General features: G+C 38.1%; 1 protein-coding gene across 1 annotated transcript in view; it reads right to left on the reverse strand.

Moving 5' to 3' along the window:
* Positions 1–278: 278 nt before the first annotated feature.
* Positions 279–21,143, reverse strand: part of LOC133618713 (translocating chain-associated membrane protein 1-like 1) — a 50,649-nt gene continuing 29,784 nt past the window's right edge. Inside the window, exons 10-11 of the mRNA XM_061979322.1 lie at positions 18,882–19,042; positions 279–3,696 (exon numbers count right to left, since the gene is read on the reverse strand). Coding sequence (XP_061835306.1) covers positions 3,623–3,696; positions 18,882–19,042 — 235 coding nt within the window. The 3' untranslated portion in view covers positions 279–3,622. The remainder of the gene's footprint in view (positions 3,697–18,881; positions 19,043–21,143) is intronic.

The following is a 21,143-nucleotide window of genomic DNA, read 5'->3' on the forward strand; positions in this document are numbered from 1 at the left end:
CCAGAAGCTTGTGGATGGCTATCAAAAGCGCCTTATTGCAGTGAAACTTGCCAAGGGACATGTAACCAAATATTAACATTGCTGTATGTATACTTTTGACCCAGCAGATTTGGTCACATTTTCAGTAGACCCATAATAAATTCATAGAAGAACCAAACTTCATGAATGTTTTTTGTGACAAACAAATATGTGCTCCAATCACTCTATCACAAAAAAATAAGAGTTGTAGAAATGATTGGAAACTCAAGACAGCCATGACATTATGTTCTTTACAAGTGTATGTAAACTTTTGACCACGACTGTAAATCAAAAGTGAACTGAGCATGGAAATGTGTGCTGCCTCACGCCAACTTGAGGAATGTGCCGACTTGGTGTCACATGGCTGCTACCACAAGTAGTTCTCCTGTGGTGTAATAATACATTGAGTAAGCAAAGGAGTCAAAGTCTTTCATATCTTTTTTGAATGCCAGTATGTTTAAATGTAAAACATTGCAAACAAAATATTACATCATTAGGCTACTGTATGAACACATTTTGTTGTAAGTTATAACAAATTATATTTAACTTGGGGGTAATCAGAGTCACCCACCTCTTCTAAAGTTTTACGTATCATTGCAGCCACTATCTTTTCAGACAGGAAGAGCGCTACTTTATTTTCGGTCCCCTCGCCTGTTTGGGCCATATACATCTTCTTCTTCTTCACTTTTTTCCTGCTGTAGTAGTTAAATGGGGGCGTGGACAGCGAGTGGCCAGCTGCACTCCAACATGTGCGCAAAATTCCACGTTGATTGGGATGTAAGAAATAAATATGCTTGAGTAAATGCATGCGTTCATCTGGAACTGTTTATGCGCACACATTTCCTGGATTTGAGCATACACTCTTTTTTTTGTAGGAAATTAACACAACTCTTAATACATGAGGCCCCTGGTCTTACTCTTGAGCATTAGTTTTTAGCTGGAGATCGGCATTACTTTGTTTTCCAACAATGGGAAGGAAGAAAGTGAGCGTGAAGGACTGTGCTGAGAAGAAGTGGCTGTTATTCACTGAATTAAAGAAATAAATCATCAAAAACATGACAGTGTGTGCCCCACTTGACATAGCAATTCAAGCGTATTACTGCTAGTCTGCACCGTACTGAAGCAAAACACTCCTCAAACATCTGTTTACGCCCCTTCGCCTGTCCTGCTGTGATGCTACAAAAACTACTGCTATTGTGCTGCCTATGTATGTACCAGAAGTGACCTGCACCACCTCTGCACTTTCCTGTGTAGCTACAATAAGCTCCAAAATATTGTTGACAAGTATAACTGATGTTATTATGACAATGACAATACAAAGATTTATTTATGGATAGATTAATTGATTGATTGAATGAGTCTAACGCCAGCCAAAGATGTTAAAATAATATCTAAACAGCAAACATTTATCCATGAAAATATATAGAAGCTGCTGATGTTATTATGACAATGACAATACAAAGATTGATTAATGGATATATTAATTGATTGAATGATTTAATGAGTCTAACGCCAGCCAAAGATGTTAAAATAATATCTAAACAGCAAACATTTATCAATGAAAATATATAGAAGCTGCTGATGTTATTTTGACAATGACAATACAAAGATTGATTGATGGATAGATTAATTGATTGATTGAATGAGTCTAACGCCAGCCAAAGATGTTAAAATAATATCTAAACAGCAAACGTTTATCCATGAAAATATATAGAAGCTGCTGATGTTATTATGACAATGACAATACAAAGATTGATTGATGGATAGATTAATTGATTGATTGATTGAATGAGTCTAACGCCAGCCAAAGATGTTAAAATAATATCTAAACAGCAAACATTTATCCATGAAAATATATAGAAGCTGCTGATGTTATTATGACAATGACAATACAAAGATTGATTGATGGATAGATTAATTGATTGAATGAGTCTAACGCCAGCCAAAGATGTTAAAATAATATCTAAACAGCAAACATTTATCCATGAAAATATATAGAAGCTGCTGATGTTATTATGACAATGACAATACAAAGATTGATTGATGGATAGATTAATTGATTAATTGATTTAATGAGTCTAACACCAGCCAAAGATGTTAAAATAATATCTAAGCAGCAAACATTTATCCATGAAAATATATAGAAGCTGCTGATGTTATTATGACAATGACAATACAAAGATTGATTGATGGATAGATTAATTGATTGATTGATTTAATGAGTCTAACACCAGCCAAAGATGTTAAAATAATATCAAAACAGCAAACATTTATCCATGAAAATATATAGAAGCTGCTGATGTTATTATGACAATGACAATACAAAGATTGATTGATGGATAGATTAATTGTTTGATTGAATGAGTCTAACGCCAGCCAAAGATGTTAAAATAATATCTAAACAGCAAACATTTATCCATGAAAATATATAAAAGCTGCTGATGGTGTGTTTGATGGCAAAGCAGCTGGAAGGAGATACTGCAGAAGTCCACTCTCTCAGGTAATACTGTACATTATCATAACATTATTTCATAAAACTACTGTAGTTGTTAGTAGCACATTTATTGTCATTTTTTCATACTCTATCTCTTATCTAAGACTATGTTTGCGGCAGCACGGTGGAACAAGGGTTAGTGCATGTGCCTCAGAATACAAAGGTCCTAAGTTCAATCCCGGGCGCGGAGTTTGCATGTTCTCCCCGTGACTGTGTGGGTTCCCTCCGGGTACTCCGGCTTCCTCCTACCTCCCAAAAACATGCACCTGGGGATAGCTTGATTGGCAACACTAAATTGGCCCTAGTGTGTGAATGTGAGTGTGAATGTTGTCTGTCTATCTGTGTTGGCCCTGCGATGAGGTGGCGACTTGTCCAGGGTGTACCCCGCCTTCTGGCCGAATGCAGCTGAGATAGGCTCCAGCACCCCCCGCAACGCCGAAAGGGACAATCGGTAGAAAACGGAAGGACGGATGGACTATGTTTACACGGCAGGCCAAAGTGGAACAAATCTCACTTTTTCGAAATCTGATTTTTTTACCCGATGACTGGTTTACAGGTAACATGTGATCTTTATCAGACTCCAGTATAAGTGCGCACATGCCCCAATAAGGCCTCGACGATTTTGTAAATAACAAAAGAGGCTCCTACACATGGACGCCACATCAGCTTGTTCGGGGGTTTGTGCCGTGGCTGTTGTGTAGAGAAAGTAGGCAGACGATAGAAAACAACAGCAGGAGAGGGAAGATGAACATTTGCAAAAAAGGAAAGTGATCGAGCTGCGCACACAAATGACCAATGATTAAGATCAAATCGCCAACATTGCAATTATTTTCAATGTTGCAATGTTGATTTCATATACAAGTGTTTTGAGTTAAGAGCCCTGTCACAGAACCAATTAAGCTCCTAAGTTGAGGTACTGCTGTACTTGTACACAAAAATACACTTTTATCTTAAAGAAGTGATATTGGTTTAAAGCATCAAAACCAAGTCTGTCCTGCAAACCTCCACCCAGAACAAGTCTTGCAAAGGGAATGTGATCGTCAAAAGAGACAGCTATGTGAGGTTGTTTGTGTGATTTTGTTTAGCGAGCAGTAAACAGATGCTCGGCGTTTATGAGTTTTTAGCTTTCCTCGCGCGTGGTGATGTCTTCTCATCAGGCTTCACAATTCCATTGGTGGCTCCTCCTGAACACAAATACCAGAATTAGAGCAGTGTAGTAAAGGAAATAACATAACAACTGCAACTAACGAACTGGAATGGATGACAGGAATTTGACCTTGCTAATGAGGACAAGTGGACCTTTAAAGGGGAACTACATTTTCTTTGGAAGCGTCTTTTTGTGTTCTCGCCATTTCCGGGTCCTAAATGGCTGTCAAAGTGTATGAACTTGTGGGAATACGTCCTCAGACTACTTCTGTCCAAGTGAGATGCATGATTTAAAATGCCATCCATCCATCTTCTTCCGCTTATCCGAGGTCGGGTCGCGGGGGCAGCAGCCTAAGCAGGGAAGCCCAGACTTCCCTCTCCCCAGCCACTTCGTCCAGCTCTTCCTGTGGGACCCCGAGGCGTTCCCAGGCCAGCCGGGAGACATAGTCTTCCCAACGTGTCCTGGGTCTTCCCCGCGGCCTCCTACCGGTCGGACGTGCCCTAAACACCTCCCTAGGGAGGCGTTCGGGTGGCATCCTGACCAGATGCCCAAACCACCTCATCTGGCTCCTCTCGATGTGGAGGAGCAGCGGCTTTACTTTGAGCTCCTCCCGGATGGCAGAGCTTCTCACCCTATCTCTAAGGGAGAGCCCCGCCACCCGGCGGAGGAAACTCATTTCGGCCGCTTGTACCCGTGATCTTGTCCTTTCGGTCATAACCCAAAGCTCATGACCATAGGTGAGGATGGGAACGTAGATCGACCGGTAAATTGAGAGCTTTGCCTTCCGGCTCAGCTCCTTCTTCACCACAACGGATCGATACAGCGTCCGCATTACTGAAGACGCCGCACCGATCCGCCTGTCGATCTCACGATCCACTCTTCCCTCACTCGTGAACAAGACTCCGAGGTACTTGAACTCCTCCACTTGGGGCAAGATCTCCTCCCCAACCCGGAGATGGCACTCCACCCTTTTATATGCGCACTAATTGACTGAAAGAGCACGCACTTGGCGCGATGATATCATGTTATCGATGAAAAAATGCATTTTTAGACAATATGGTTTGCCTGAGACCCCGAGAGTAACAAGATGTTGCCTTGTTGCCTTTCCATTAAGAACAATAAATTAGTTTTTAGTATAAGTTTGCTGGTTTCAAGAAATGTAATGCCGAGCGCATATCATTATGTCAAGATTTAAAATGTTACAACAAAAACTTCCAGGGAGCAAGGAAGCTAGGAAACACCTCGCCAGTCCATCAAATACTTTGTCTGCGTTAGCGCTAATAATAACAATGTTACTAATACTTGGTTGATATTCAAATCACGAAATGTAAATGGAGTATTGTTGGCGGTTTTTCAATGGTTATTTATTCAATATCATGGGCGAAATAGAGGACCTCTCTTTGGCTCCATTTCCAAGTTAGAATGCATACACTGCAAAAACTGAAATCTAAGTAAGATTAAATATCTCAAATAAGGGTGATATTTGCTTATTTTCTGTCTAATAAGATAATTCTTCTCACTAAGCAGATTTTATGTTAGAGTCTTTTACTTGTTTTAAGGGTTTTGGTCCTAAATGGTCTCAGTAAGATATTACAGCTTGTTGCTGAGATGTTATGACCTATATTGAGTAAAACATGCTTGAAACTAGAATATCAACTGTTGCAAAGCTGTGTCATCAAAACTACTTTTTTAAAGTAATCATTTTTATTTCAAGCATGAAAAAAAAATCACGATTTTGACACAATTGTGTCTCATAATTAAAACAGATGACAAATGGACTTTGCCGTTTTATTTTCAATGAAACAATAGAAAATACGCACTCATAAAGTTGGCACAGTACAGTAAACTGACAGTTAATATTTAAACATTTAACATGTGACATTTCAAACAATTTTGAACAGAAATAGTTCATGCACATTCAAATAAATTCCTCAAAATTACAATTAAAAATTTTTGTCCGGGGGCCGGGCTGTATATATGCGCACTAATTGACTGAAAGAGCACGCACTTGGCGCGATGATATCATGTTATCGATGGGAAAATGCCTTTTTAGACAATATGGTTTGCCTGAGACCCCGAGAGTAACAAGATGGTGCCTTGTTGCCTTTCCATTAAGAACAATAAATTAGTTTTTAGTATAAGTTTGCTGGTTTCAAGAAATGTAATGCCAAGCGCATATCATTATGTCAAGATAATGGCACTAGCATTTACTTAATTTAAGAATATTTTTCAACATATTGAGCAAAAACGTCTCTTTTTTTACCAAGAAAAGTGCACTTGTTATTAGTGAGAATATACTTATTTTAAAGGTATTTTTGGGTTAATTGAGGTTAGCTAATTTTACTTGTTTTGGAAAGTCTTGACAAGCCAAATGTTCTTGTTTTATTGGCAGATAATTTTGCTTAATTCAAATAAAATACCCCTAATTTTTGTATTATTTTTTCTTGTTTTTGAACACTGACTTTTTGCAGTGTAAAAAAAATCCACCCGTCGTCATGTCTTTGATAATGATTGTGAATGATAGGCAAAATTTAAAAAAAAGTGCAGTTCCCCTTTAAAGTACCAGTAGAGGGTAAAAACAAGTTGACTTTAAAAGCTTAATTGTGTTTCATTGTATCCATTAAACCATATCCAATTGTATTTGCAATCCGCAAACATATATGAAAATACCGTCTAAACATCACAAAATGCCACAACTCAATATATTTTTATACTAAAAAACTTTTTTCCTCGTGACATTTCATAGTTTGAGTACTGATTGATTGACAGAACAAACCAATCCCAAATCAATCCATAAATTACTGTGCCTAAATCCAGCCAACCACGGAAGGCACCATGTGTAAACCAATCAGAAGCAAAGTAAGGCAGGTCTCTGCATCTCAATCTTTCACACATACCTCACTCAGTGCAGTGTTGTCAACTTTCTCACTAAATCTAGTTTTTTTTTCTTACTCCTTTTAGTGACTTTCATTCTCAAAAGCGACTAGCGACAAATCTAGCGACTATTTTTGGATGTTTTGGAGATATAAAAGCGTGCATCACTCTGTCTAATGTCAAAGGTGATAAGTGGCAGCTGAGCCTTTCCTCACTAGCGGTCCCCTGACTACTGCTCTTAGACAGCTTGTACTGAAAACACATTTCGTTGTATTTTTAAGTGCAATTACAATTAAGTTCCATTCCAGTCCAAGCAGAGTGGAGATGCACACCCACTCTGTGCAAAGCTGCCGCAGTTTCTGCCTTGCTTTACAGAGTGAGATTAATGTAAATGTTTCATTACTGTCACGCTTCAAATAATAACAAACCTGTCATTCATGTTATGACCAGTCAATACATTGAGCTTGTTCCTGAATATTACAAGCCTTTAGTCTTTTTGAAACTCTAACATTAAACGATGTTGAACAAAAAAATACAACTAAACAAAGAATCAACAGAACACGATTCATTAACAATTCTAATCTTAATTTGCATTTTTTAACTCACTTTTTATGTCTCCCACCACGTTATTCCTACAGCATCCATTGTAATCAGTTATGCAAATGAGCCAATTATGTCATCTATCAACTTCTAGCAACTTTTATGACAGCCAATTGCTACTTTCTTTACTGAAGAATTGGCGACACTGAAAGATGAATAGAGATCAGAAGAGATTGAGATCATGAGGAAGGAGACGTAAAAAAGATTACAATTGCTACAAAATGCAGCTGTTAGACTTTTGACAAGAACAAGAAAGTTTGATCATATTACGCCTATACTGGCCTACCTGCACTGGCTTCCTGTGCACTTAAGATGTGACTTTAAGGTTTTACTACTTACGTATAAAATACTACACGGTCTAGCTCCAGCCTATCTTGCCGATTGTATTGTACCATATGTCCCGGCAAGAAATCTGCGTTCAAAAAACTCCGGCTTATTAGTGATTCCCAGAGCCCAAAAAAAATCTGCGGGCTATAGAACGTTTTCTATTCGGGCTCCAGTACTATGGAATGCCCTCCCGGTAACAGTTAGAGATGCTACCTCAGTAGAAGCATTTAAGTCCCATCTTAAAACTCATTTGTACAAACCCCGTTTCCATATGAGTTGGGAAATTGTGTTAGATGTAAATATAAACGGAATATAATGATTTTCAAATCATTTTAAACCCATATTCAATTGAATATGCTACAAAGACAACATATTTGATGTTCAAACTGATAAACTTTTTTTTTTTTTTGCAAATAATTATTAACTTTAGAATTTGATGCCAGCAACACGTGACAAAGAAGTTGGGAAAGGTGGCAATAAATACTGATAAAGTTGAGGAATGCTCATCAAACACTTATTTGGAACATCCCACAGGTGAACAGGCAAATTGGGAACAGGTGGGTGCCATGATTGGGTATAAAAGTAGATTCCATGAAATGCTCAATCATTCACAAACAAAGATGGGGCAAGGGTCACCACTTTGTCAACAAATGTGTGAGCAAATTGTTGAACAGTTTAAGAAAAACCTTTGTCAACCAGCTATTGCAAGGAATTTAGGGATTTCACCATCTACGGTCCGTAATATCATCAAAGGGTTCATAGAATCTGGAGAAATCACTGCATGTAAACAGCTAAGTCCGTGACCTTCGATCCCTCAGGCTGTACTGCATCAACAAGCGACGTCAGTGTGTAAAGGATATCACCACATGAGCTCAGGAACACTTCAGAAACCCACTGTTAGTAACTACAGTTGGTCGCTACGTCTGTAAGTGCAAGTTAAAACTCTCCTATGCAAGGCGAAAACCGTTTATCAACAACACCCAGAAACGCAGCTGGCTTCGCTGGGCCTGAGCTCATGTAAGATGGACTGATACAAAGTGGAAAAGTGTTCTGTGGTCTGACGAGTCCACATTTCAAATTGTTTTTGGAAACTGTGGACGTCGTGTCCTCGGGACCAAAGAGGAAAAGAACCATCCGGATTGTTATAGGCGCAAAGTAGAAAAGCCAGCATCTGTGATGGTATGGGGGTGTATTAGTGCCCAAGACATGGGTAACTTACACATCTGTGAAGGCGCCATTAATGCTGAAAGGTACATACAGGTTTTGAAGCAACATATGTTGCCATCCAAGCAACGTTACCATGGACGCCCCTGCTTATTTCAGCAAGACAATGCCAAGCCACGTGTTACATCAACGAGTGCGGGTACTAGACTGGCCTGCCTGTAGTCCAGACATGTCTCCCATTGAAAATGTGTGGCGCATAATGAAGCCTAAAATACCACAACGGAGACTGTTGCCTAAAAGCCTAAAATACCACAACGGAGACTGTTGCCTAAAAGCCTAAAATACCACAACGGAGACTGTTAAACAACTTAAGCTGTACATCAAGCAAGAATGGGAAAGAATTCCACCCGAGAAGCTTAAAAAATGTGTCTCCTCAGTTCCCAAACGTTTACTGAGTGTTGTTAAAAGGAAAGGCCATGTAAGACAGTGGTGAACATGCCCTTTCCCAACTACTTTGGCACGTGTTGCAGTCATGAAATTCTAAGTTAATTATTATTTGCAAAAAAATAATAAAGTTTATGAGTTTGAACATCAAATATCTTGTCTTTGTAGTGCATTCAATTGAATATGGGTTGAAAAGGATTTGCAAATAATTGTATTCCGTTTATATTTACATCTAACACAATTTCCCAACTCATATGGAAACGGGGTTTGTATACCCTCGCCTTTAAATAGACCCCCTTTTTAGACCAGTTGATCTGCCGTCTCTTTTCTTTTCTCTTCTGCCCCCCTCTCCCTTGAGGAGAGAGGGGGGGGGCACAGGTCCGGTGGCCACGGATGAAGTGCTGGCTGTCCAGGGTCGGGACTCGGGGTGGACCGCTCGCCTGTGCATCGGTTGGGAACATCTCTGCACTGCTGACCTGTCTCCGCTCGGGATGGTCCCCTGCTGGCCCCACTATGGACTGGACTCTCACTATTATGTTAGATCCACTATGGACTGGACTCTCACTATTATGTTAGATCCACTATGGACTGGGCTTTCACAATATTATGCTAGACCCACTCGATTTTCTGGTTAATTAAGACTAGCATTAGCAGGCCACAATGCAGGGAGAGCTGTTGGAGGTGAGAACATCAGTCTTAAGGTATAAATCCACGTTAAAACAGGCCAAATTGGTGTTGTAAAAGGTCCGGTTTTTTTCAAACGCATCATGCCACCAAAGTCTCACTATTGTCATTTCCTGGAACTTGGCAGCCCTGCCATATCATCAGATCAATCATACTGGAAATAGATGCGGTGTTTATCATGCTTGGCTTTTTTTATGCATTCAAACTCGAAAATAATTAGCTATCAATTGAGTCAAGAGATGGATGTTCTTCTATTGCACCCATTATACTCTCTATAAAAACATCCAGAGACCGCCAACAATACTCCTTTTACATGGCGTAACCTGAAAATTAACCACATATGAGTGATATTGTTATTGTAAGCGCTAATGCAGACAGACTATTTTAGCGACGCATTGGTAGCAGTGAGCTAATGCTAGCTTACGCTGCTGTTGTTGTCACACTAAACCGGCGGCTGCTCGTGCTTCGTCCCAAACTTGGTTTAATTAATTTCCAGATTATAATTCATGCATCTCTCACCCGCTAGTAGACACATGTGGCCATGGACCGAAAGGCTGGTCAACTTTGACATCCCCTGAGATGGCAAAAAAAAATTTTGCAACTTTTTTTAACCCTTCGTGAGGATCGTTATTGAATCTTTATCTAAACGGTATTATGTGAGCGTTCCATCGGTTGGCATCCCAGCGAGAGTAGAAATTGTACAGTGTTTGTTTTGTTATGATATATTATGGTTAGTGTGTATGTTGAGCACCTATCAATGCTGCTGGTGCTGTAGTGTTTCAATGAAGCCGTTTAGCACTCGGCTTCTAAAACTTATTCTCTTTGTGTTTGGGCTCAAAAACATAAGGTTCTGGATCATAATTTTCCCCACAGTAATCGTTGTTATCTCTCACAAAGTGTGCTTGATTAGCATTGTTGTTGATGGGCAAGGGATCTTTGGTTCTTAACTCTACGTCAAGGATCATGTGAATGGCTTGCTCATTAAAGGGGAACATTATCACCAGACGTATGTAAGCGTCAATATATACCTTGATGTTGCAGAAAAAAGACCATATATTTTTTTAACCGATTTCCGAACTCTAAATGGGTGAATTTTGGCGAATTAAACGCCTTTCTAATATTCGCTCTCGGAGCAATGACGTCACCATGTGACGTCGCATCGGGAAGCAATCCGCCATTTTCTCAAACACCGAGTCAAATCAGCTCTGTTATTTTCCGTTTTTTTCGACTGTTTTCCGTACCTTGGAGACATCATGCCTCGTCGGTGTTTTGTCGGAGGGTGTAACAACACGAACAGGGACGGATTCAAGTTGCACCAGTGGCCCAAAGATGCAAAAGTGGCAAGAAATTGGACGTTTGTTCCGCACACTTTACCGACGAAAGCTATGCTACGACAGAGATGGCAAGAATGTGTGGATATCCTGCGACACTCAAAGCAGATGCATTTCCAATGATAAAGTCAAAGAAATCTGCCGCCAGACCCCCATTGAATCTGCCGGAGTGTGTGAGCAATTCAGGGACAAAGGACCTCGGTAGCACGGCAAGCAATGGTGGCAGTTTGTTCCCGCAGACGAGCGAGCTAAACCCCCTGGATGTCTTGGCTCACACCGTCCCGAAGATGATCAAGAGAAGAATATCGACCCGAGCGTCCCTGGCCTGCTGACATGAGGGTATGTCTACAGAATATATTAATTGATGAAAACTGGGCTGTCTGCACTCTCAAAGTGCATGTTGTTGCCAAATGTATTTCATATGCTGTAAACCTAGTTCATAGTTGTTAGTTTCCTTTAATGCCAAACAAACACATACCAATCGTTGGTTGGAAGGCGATCGCCGAATTTGTCCTCGCTTTCTCCCGTGTCGCTGGCTGTCGTGTCATTTTCGTCGGTTTCGCTTGCATATGGTTCAAACCGATATGGCTCAATAGCTTCAGTTTCTTCTTCAATTTCGTTTTCGCTACCTGCCTCCACACTACAACCATCCGTTTCAATACATCCGTAATCTGTTGAATCGCTTAAGCCGCTGAAATCCGAGTCTGAATCCGAGCTAATGTCGCTATAGCTTGCTGTTCTTTCCGCCATGTTTGTTTGTGATGGCTTCACTATGTGACGTCACAGGAAAATGGACGGGTGGTTAAAATCAGGCACTGTGAAGCTTTTTTTAGGGATATTGCGTGATGGGTAAAATTTTGAAAAAAACTTCGAAAAATATAATAAGCCCCTGGGAACTGATTTTTAATGGTTTTAACAATTCTGAAATTGTGATAATGTTCCCCTTTAACTCTCAAAATGGCTAAGGAATCTCTGTGAGATTGATACTATTGTGATCATTTATATTTATTCACAAATTTTGGAAGTCTTTTGGTGTCATAAATCAGATATATACATGATAATAGTTTCAATATAGAGGCAACTTGTTTTTCCACTATACAGGTACTTTAAAGAGCAACCTCAAATAACCTAACCCAGATATGATCAAACGGACCAAAACCTCTTAAATAAATAATTGTTACACTCCAAATTATGTGTGTCGTTTCAAGACAAGACAATTCTATGCTTCCTACTTGGGAACACAGAATCTGAGCTACACTTAGGTGACCTTAGACCTCACTAAACTCTTGAGTTGGTAATAACATTTTATCAGACGTTTACTTTCAAATTTAATTTCTGTCAGCGTGATAACCCTTTTTGTCAGTACCTCTGTTCATATTGTACATCATGCAAAAATGACTCAAACATCAGACACGTTTCCAAAGAATAAGAGAACATTTTAAAATCATGTTTTCAATATCATTGAAATAAAAAAAAGATTCAGTATCATGGATTATTAGGCCTGTTTGCAGTCATTGATGACCAGGAGTCTCCAATCATCTTTCATTTGTCTTGTGTATGAATTCTATATTATTGATATTTCTATTGAAATATCATTGGCTGGAGTTTTCTTTCCTTCTAGTTGTCCTGGTATCATAAGTTTTACAAGCTTTTTCTTCAAGAACCATATTACAATTGCCTCCAATTGTCTTAGATTATTCGAAGTCCAGCATTGACATCCAAAAAGTAGGACAGACCATACGTTGGTACGTACACTGCAAAAAGTCAGTGTTCAAAAACAAAAAAAAGAAAATACAAAAATTAGGTGTATTTTACTTGAACTAAGGAAAATTATCTGCCAATAGAACAAGAAAATTTAGTTTGTCAAGACTTTCCAAAACAAGTAAAATTAGCTAAATACCTTAAAATAAGTATATTCTCACTAACAAGTGCACTTTTCTTTAAAGAAAAAAAATGACCTTTTTACTCAATATGTTGAAAAATATTCTTAAATTAAGTAAATGCTAGTGTGTATATATATATATATATATATATATATATATATATATATATATATATATATATATACATATATATATATATATATATATATATATATATATATATATATATATATATATATATACATATATATATATATATATATATACATATATATATATATATATATATATATATATATATATATATATATATATATATATACACACACATATATAGATACATATATACAGCCTGTAATTTTTAATAATTTATCTGAATGTGCATGAACTATTTCTGTTCAAAATAGTTTGAAATGTCACATGTGAAATGTTTAAATATTAACTGTCCGTTTACTGTACTGTGCCAACTGTACTACTATGAGTACGTATTTTCTATTGTTTCATTGAAAATAAAACCGCAAAGTCCATTTGGCTGTCATCTGTTTTATTATGAGACACAGTTGTGTCAAAGTCATGATTTTTTTGTTCATGCTTGAAATAAGAAATTATTACTATAAAAAAGTAGTTTTATACTTGTGAGTGTTGATGACACAGCTTTGCAACAGTTAATATTCTAGTTTCAAGCATGTGTTACTCAATATAGGTCATAACATCTCGGCAACAAGCTGTAATCTCTTACTGAGATAATTTAGGAGCAAAACACTTAAAACAAGTAAAACACTCTAACATAAAATCTGCTTAGTGAGAAGAATGATCTTATTAGACAGAAAATAAGCAAATATCACCCTTATTTGAGATATTTAATCTTACTTAGATTTCAGTTTTTGCAGTGTATGTTTTGAAGACTGAGTTTGGTGTCAAGTGAGATGTTTCTATTTCTAAATATAGCACTTATTTTGTTGAAGCTGTCTTTCGACATGGCAGCTCACTAGTTTATCTCTTTTTTGCAACCTACCATCTGATGTTGTTGAGTTGCTAAGATATTTGAACAAGTCACAATGTTTTATTTTCTTGTTGTTGCATGTGATTGCGGATGTGGTTTCTTGAAAACTGTCATGCATTCAGTTTTGTTAACATTTAGAGTCTGTTTGCGTCACTGTGGGCCTCTAAACTGTTTAGGCTGTTTTGTAGCTTTTTACCACAGTCTGCCATTGCTATGATGGGGATAAGGAATATGACCTAAAATCTGTGTTGCGATATAGCCTCTTGCAATAACAATATATATCACAAAAGTATGTAAATGCTGATAGAACCATTTTAAAATGGGTTACTAAGGCTCCTAATTTCCCTGCAGGCACAAAACAGTGAAACAACGTTGAGAACTTGTTGAATTTGGTCCTGAAGTTGAGCAACTCAAACATAACATTGAAACAACATGCTTTTTGACGACGTTCATTCAATGTCAAGTTGTCAATCAACAACGTTGATCCAACATTAGACATCAACGTTCACTCTATTTACAAATACAACTATTTTGTAACAGTGTTTCGATGTCACTGATAAAGGACATGTATATATAATCAACTTTGTTCTACTGTCTTGTGCTTGCTGGGTTGGCTGCTGACATATTACATAATTTCTGGGTCTATTATTTTCTCAAAACTATTAACAGTTTGCTTGCTAATTCACTGTTTATAGTTGAGTACCTTTTGTTGTTCAATCTACACTTACAGTAAGTTAAAATTTAATAATCACTTATTCCTATGTTGTTTTAATACTTTACATTAATTTTGACCGATACTACAAATGTGGGTATAAAATAATTCAATGCCAAGTAGTGACAGCGGCAGTTTTGGCCTTAGATATGCTGATACAAATTTTAAAGATCATTAAATGATTCAATTTTTGATCACATTTATAATCAGACTAAAACACAGGATGGCGGTGTAACAATATCAATTCAATATTTATATTATTCTCATGTTCCCTTTTATTACATACAATATTTTGAGCAAAATAAATGTAATAGTGCAAAATAACTAACTACTAAAACTACAATTGGGTCTGTTTTAAATCCTTTGTTTTCTGCCCATATTGCCTTTCTGTGTCCAAGGACGTATTTCCTAAGTTTGTAAACAGTAACAAAAACGGCAAAAATGTTTTTTGTGATAATAAAAAATAACTATCTAATAATTGTAGTACCGACGATATACTACTGTACTTGGTATCGTTACTGTTGATACTTGTATCGACCCGCCCACCTTTGTTTATGTTCCAGATTTGTAGCTCGACGGTGCGCATAAATGACTGTATCCTCTTAGGAGGTGTAGAGTAGCATATTTAGATAATCCTCGTCCTGCAGTGATAATGTTACCCGTAAGAAACAGTTTATTTTCCGCCATGAAGGCAAGTAATAGTTAGCCGCTAGTATGCTGGTGAGCACGACATTAAGTTGAGAATGCATTCGTTCTTTCGTCACAGTCAAGTTTGCAGGACTCAGGTCGAACGTGTAAAATATGCATTATCACAATATTCTGATAGTAATAAAATCTCTATTGTTGGCCAAATGTATATCACTTATACTATATAAGGTCGATATCACACAAGCTGAGTACAGTGTCATCTGCATATCTGAGGCTGTTAGTAACGAATATTCACTCCAACTTTTATTCCAGCTTGATCATCACTGTTGGAGTTGGATAGAACACAACAATGTCGAACACCCTTTCGAATGGGTTTAAATTCAACATCTATTCTGATTGCTGCTTCTTGTTCCCAGAACAGATTTCTTATAATCTTAAGGTCTTTCTTGTCAATATCCAGCTCACTCCAAAAAAAAAGAAAAGATTACAAGAATAAAATAATAGATTTCTTAGGTGCCGTTGTTTTAATGACTCTGCTGTATTGGTCAGCATTATTTTAATTTTGTATCAGAACTATTCTATCGTTTGCCAACCTGTTCAAACTTTGGGTTAACTTTTTCAGGCTTGTCTCTGTGTCACATCTGCGAGTGACAAAGAGTCACTGATGTGTGAGAAACAAGAAGAAAAACGTACATTTGCTTGGGAGAGGTCTTAAGGCGCCACTTTTTGTTAAGCATTTTGTTAAGCATGTATAAGGCGATCCCTCTTTTCCAGACTTATTTTTATCTAAAGAAAATGTCTCTCTTATACTTGCGTGTAAGTGTTTAAAGGAGCCATATGTAAGAATATGGCCAGAAATGGTACTGCAATCAAAATTCTGTAGTCTCCTCACCCCATACTTGCCAACCTTGAGACCTCCGATTTCGGGAGGTGGGGGGTGGGGGTGGGGGGCGTGGTCGGGGGGTGGGGCGGGGGCGTGGTTAAGATATATATATATAAGAAATACTTGACTTTCAGTGAATTCTAGCAATATATATATTTTATTATATATATATGTATATATATATATATATATATATATATATATATATATATATATATATATATATATATTTTATTATATATATATGTATATATATATATATATATATATATATATATATATATATATATATATATATATATAAATAAATAAATAAAATAAATACTTGAATTTCAGTGTTCATTTATTTACACATATACACACACATAACACTCATCTACTCACTGTTGAGTTAAGGGTTGAATTGTCCATCCTTGTTCTATTCTCTGTCACTATTTCAGAACACACACATTATACAAATATACATTATAAAATCAATAAGAAAACGGGAGCTCTAATTTGGGAGTCTGAATTAGGATCAGAAGTTCCTATATAAACATTGCGCACTCACGTCGCCTTTTTGTATTGATTACTGCAGCTGTGCACTGGATTCATTCACAAACACTTTAGAGTTAGGCTCCACCATCAGAATGTGTACTTAAACTTATAAAGATCACATGGATATTATTCAGTGAGTTGATTCACCAAAACTAACCTGTTATACAGGAGGAAAAAGCGTTTCAATTGTTCACAGACTGGTCGCGCTCATCAGAATGACAAGACACTTCTGGTCTGCAGGTGATAGTATTCAATTGGGAAGAAACGCCCTACTGCCCCCTACTGACCAATGTGAATACTGATAAATGTGTAATGACAGCTCCAAAAACGAATTCAAACCACAAAATAAAATAAATAAATCAACACAAAAATGTGACACATTATGGGTGGGTCACATATGCATGTACAGTAGATGGCAGTATTTTCCTGTTTAAAAGTGTCACAACATTGCTGTTTACGGCAGACGAACTGCTTTACGGTAGGTAGACGAAAACGTGACTGCTGTTGTTGTGTGTTGTTACCGCGCTGGGAGGACGTTAATGAAACTGCCTAACAATAAACCCACATAAGAAACCAAGAACTCGCCCTCGATCATTAGCTGTTTATATTATGGGAAAGCGGACGTGTGAACAGGCTGTCAACACGTCACTCAGGTCCGCATGGAGCTGGAGGGGGCGTGGCCTCCAGCTCCGCCTGAATTTCGGGAGATTTCCGGGAGAAAATTTGTCCCGGGAGGTTTTCGGGAGAGGCGCTGAATTTCGGGAGTCTCCCGGAAAATCCGGGAGGGTTGGCAAGTATGCCTCAACCTCTCCCTGACTGAGGTTGCCAGATACGCAGCTGAATCCAGTTTGATCGACTGGGCTACTCCAAGGAACTTCAAATGGCAAGCGACGAGTCCTATGCTGTAGGTTTCTCTTGTTTATGCTTCTTGCAAGATGGTTTACTAAGTAATTATGCCACATTTTACTAATGTTGATTAGCCAAATGTATTTGTAAAGTTACGCAGCAGTATTTTAGTCGAGAGTCAGGACAGATTGTTGGCATTATCCTGCTAAAATGTCTAGTTTGACCGCACGGACCACCATCAAAATATATATTGCTTTTTAGGCTACGGGGCTGACCATGGAAGAATCCAGCTTCCAAACCCCAGACATATTTTGGTACATGCAGTCCACAATATCAGACACGAATGAGGAATTATTTTATCATTTGATTTGGCTGTCTCCATACATTTCACATTGCCATGATGACAACCGTGCTAATGTTGGAACCCATTTCCTCTGCGTATCAGCATATTGAGAACGAAATAGGCACTGACACTACCATATACTTCCCCCGTTAGTCTATATGTCGATGTGTTATCGAACTGGGCTATAAGTATGCGCCCATTGACAGGGCTAGCATGCTAAGCATTCGTTGCACGAACATACTAGCTTTGTTAGACAAGATCATAGACTGTATTGGACAATATAGTTTACATACGAAATATCCATTTCCATTTATTACAAGTAATAAGAAAACGTAAATGCCTTACTCAGCTATCAAGGAGGAAATGAGCAAGTTTGGCGTCAGATGAAAAAAATCTTCTCCGCCTTCAATCGTCTCCATCTTTAAAAGGCATCCCCGATACAAATCCTCGTTTTGTTCCTGGCTTTGACATGAATGAGTTGAGAATCGTAATGAGGTATTTTAGATTTATTAAGGTCTGACATGTTTAGTAACTTTACCAGTGGCTGTAGTTAGACGAAGATGGCGGTGCGTAACCGCCAACCTGGATGTAACACACTCACTAACTTTCTAATTGGTTAAAACAGTGGAGGGTGGGATGATTAAAACATCCCGCCCTATTAAAACAATAATAAGATTTCGGGGCTGTAAATCTAATTTTTAAATGAGCATATCCTGGCTGAACTATAAGGTATTCGAAAAGAACATGATTTATTAATGCCTTTTGACATACTAGGGCCATGTAATGATGACTTGACATGAAATTATTACATATGGCTCCTTTAAATAACACTGAAAGTTTGAAGAAAATGTGTTGAACATGCCGTCTGTAAAGTCTCTTTACGAGGACTATGATTGTTATTCTTTTTGAGGCTGCTGACCGGATGAGGTTTTTAACAACTCACCCCTTATGAGTTCCCTTTTGTGAGGTTTGCTCTTTGGGCTGCTTGTCTTCTTCTTTGAGGCCTGGTTCTGATTGTGTTCCCTCCACTTCTTTAACTGGAAATTGATGAACTTCCACATCATCCAAGCCTGAGTCAGGCAGATGGCTGCCAAACATGTCATCCTAAAGGCGCACAGAAGACACAGTCAATGCAATGTATTTATACTACATGTTCATACAATGGTTTCTCAATTTTTTCGTATGCCCTCCTTTTCATTGGATTCGGTCTACACAATTTGCCAAAGGTTTGCTCCAGTTTTCCTATACTGTCTGTTATCGTATGGCCAAACAACAAAATAGGATCCAATGCATTGGTGACTTGATCTTGTCTTGTTATTAATACACTGTGTGAGTACAACAACAGAATATTCGTAACATGTCTTTATTGTAAATTGTGCTTTTGTTAGCGTGCCCGGAAGTCATTCTCCCCCAGCAATTAGGTTATCACCAGTTGACTTGGTAATTATTTGCTAACTACCGCAACCGCGCCGAAAGTCTCTGCCACAATGGGGCCACACAAAGTTGCAAGTAACAGCACTGTGATGAAAAAAAACAAAAAATGGTGAGAAACACTAATGAATTTGAGAAGTAACTTGGAGCAAAATCGAAGGTGGCTCTTCTCTCCCTCTCGTTTTCACCAACAGAAGTCTTCAATAAAAGGTAAAAATTATGTTAAATGTTCATTTATCCATTTAATTCTGTTCTCATCCGTTTCGTAATGTTTTCTGCATGCAAAAGAAAAAATATTTTCTAAAAAGAAGTGTTTTGTGTTTGTATTCGGGTATCTGATAGGACTGATAGGACTGCCTTTCGTAGAGGAAAAATTGCTTAAGTTTTTGTACAATTCTGTCTTTGTTAGAACTTTGGTAATGGTTTTAGTTTATTTCAAACATGTATACTTGGTTACAATATTTTGTAACGCCACACGTTTAGTTTTACAATTCAACAAAAGAGAAAGAAGAAGCAGACCTTTTGGGTGTAATGACTAATGAAAACTAAAGTACCTCTCTATACAGATGTTATTACATCAGGGGTCTGCAACCTTTACTATCAAAAGAGACCTTTTGCCACCTCTTGCACTACAAAAACAATGGTATAACGTCGCAAAACCTTTTCTCTTTTGTTTTTTGTCAAGTATTGATGGTTCGCTTACCCAAGGGGGTGCACACTCGAGAAGCTGAACTGAACACACAGGCCTCGTCTCTTTTACATGCTTCTCTTGTGCCTCAGGACTCAGCCTGTGTGCTTTCACAGCCTCACACACAGTCAGAACTTATAGATCTCTTTTTAAAAACTCCAAACTTTTCTCACTCTGGGGATAAAAAAAATCTGAAGGAGCCAGAATAAAGAGGCAGAAGAGCCGCATGTGGATACAGAGCCGCAGATTACAGACCCCTGTATAAGAGGAACAACTGTAAACTACAAATGTGAGATTGTAGCGGACTACAAAGTATTCCAACGGAAAATGTCTAGAGTTTCTCAAGTGTTCCAACATGCAAGTGCACAATTAGAGATACCAGATTAAGTCCAGATGTTAAGTATAAACTCAAAAAGGAGAACATACAGCAGGTATATCTACAAACCCCGTTTCCATATGAGTTGGGAAATTGTGTTGGATGTAAATATAAACGGAATACAATGATTTGCAAATCCTTTTCAACCCATATTTCAATATACAAAGACAAGATATTTGATGTTCAAACTCATAAACTTTTTTTTTTTTTTTGCAAATAATAATTAACTTAGAATTTCATGGCTGCAACACGTGCCAAAGTAGTTGCGAAAGGGCATGTTCACCATTGTGTTACATGGCCTTTCCTTTTAACCAAACTCAGTAAACGTTTGGGAACTGAGGAGACACATTTTTTAAGCTTCTCAGGTGGAATTCTTTCCCATTCTTGCTTGATGTACAGCTTAAGTTGTTCAACAGTCCGGGTTTCGGTATTTTCGGCTTCATAATGCGGCACACATTTTCAATGGGAGACAGATCTGGACTACAGGCAGGCCAGTCTAGTACCCGCACTCTTTTACTATGAAGCCACGTTGATGTAACACGTGGCTTGGCATTGTCTTGCTGAAATAAGCAGGGGCGTCCATGGTAACGTTGCTTGGATGGCAACATATGTTGCTCCAAAACCTGTACGTACCTTTCAGCATTAATGGCGCCTTCACAGATGTGTAAGTTACCCATGTCTTGGGCACTAATACACCCCCATACCATCAC

The sequence above is a fragment of the Nerophis lumbriciformis genome, linkage group LG01, assembly GCF_033978685.3.
Source record: "Nerophis lumbriciformis linkage group LG01, RoL_Nlum_v2.1, whole genome shotgun sequence".
NCBI lineage: Eukaryota > Metazoa > Chordata > Actinopteri > Syngnathiformes > Syngnathidae > Nerophis > Nerophis lumbriciformis.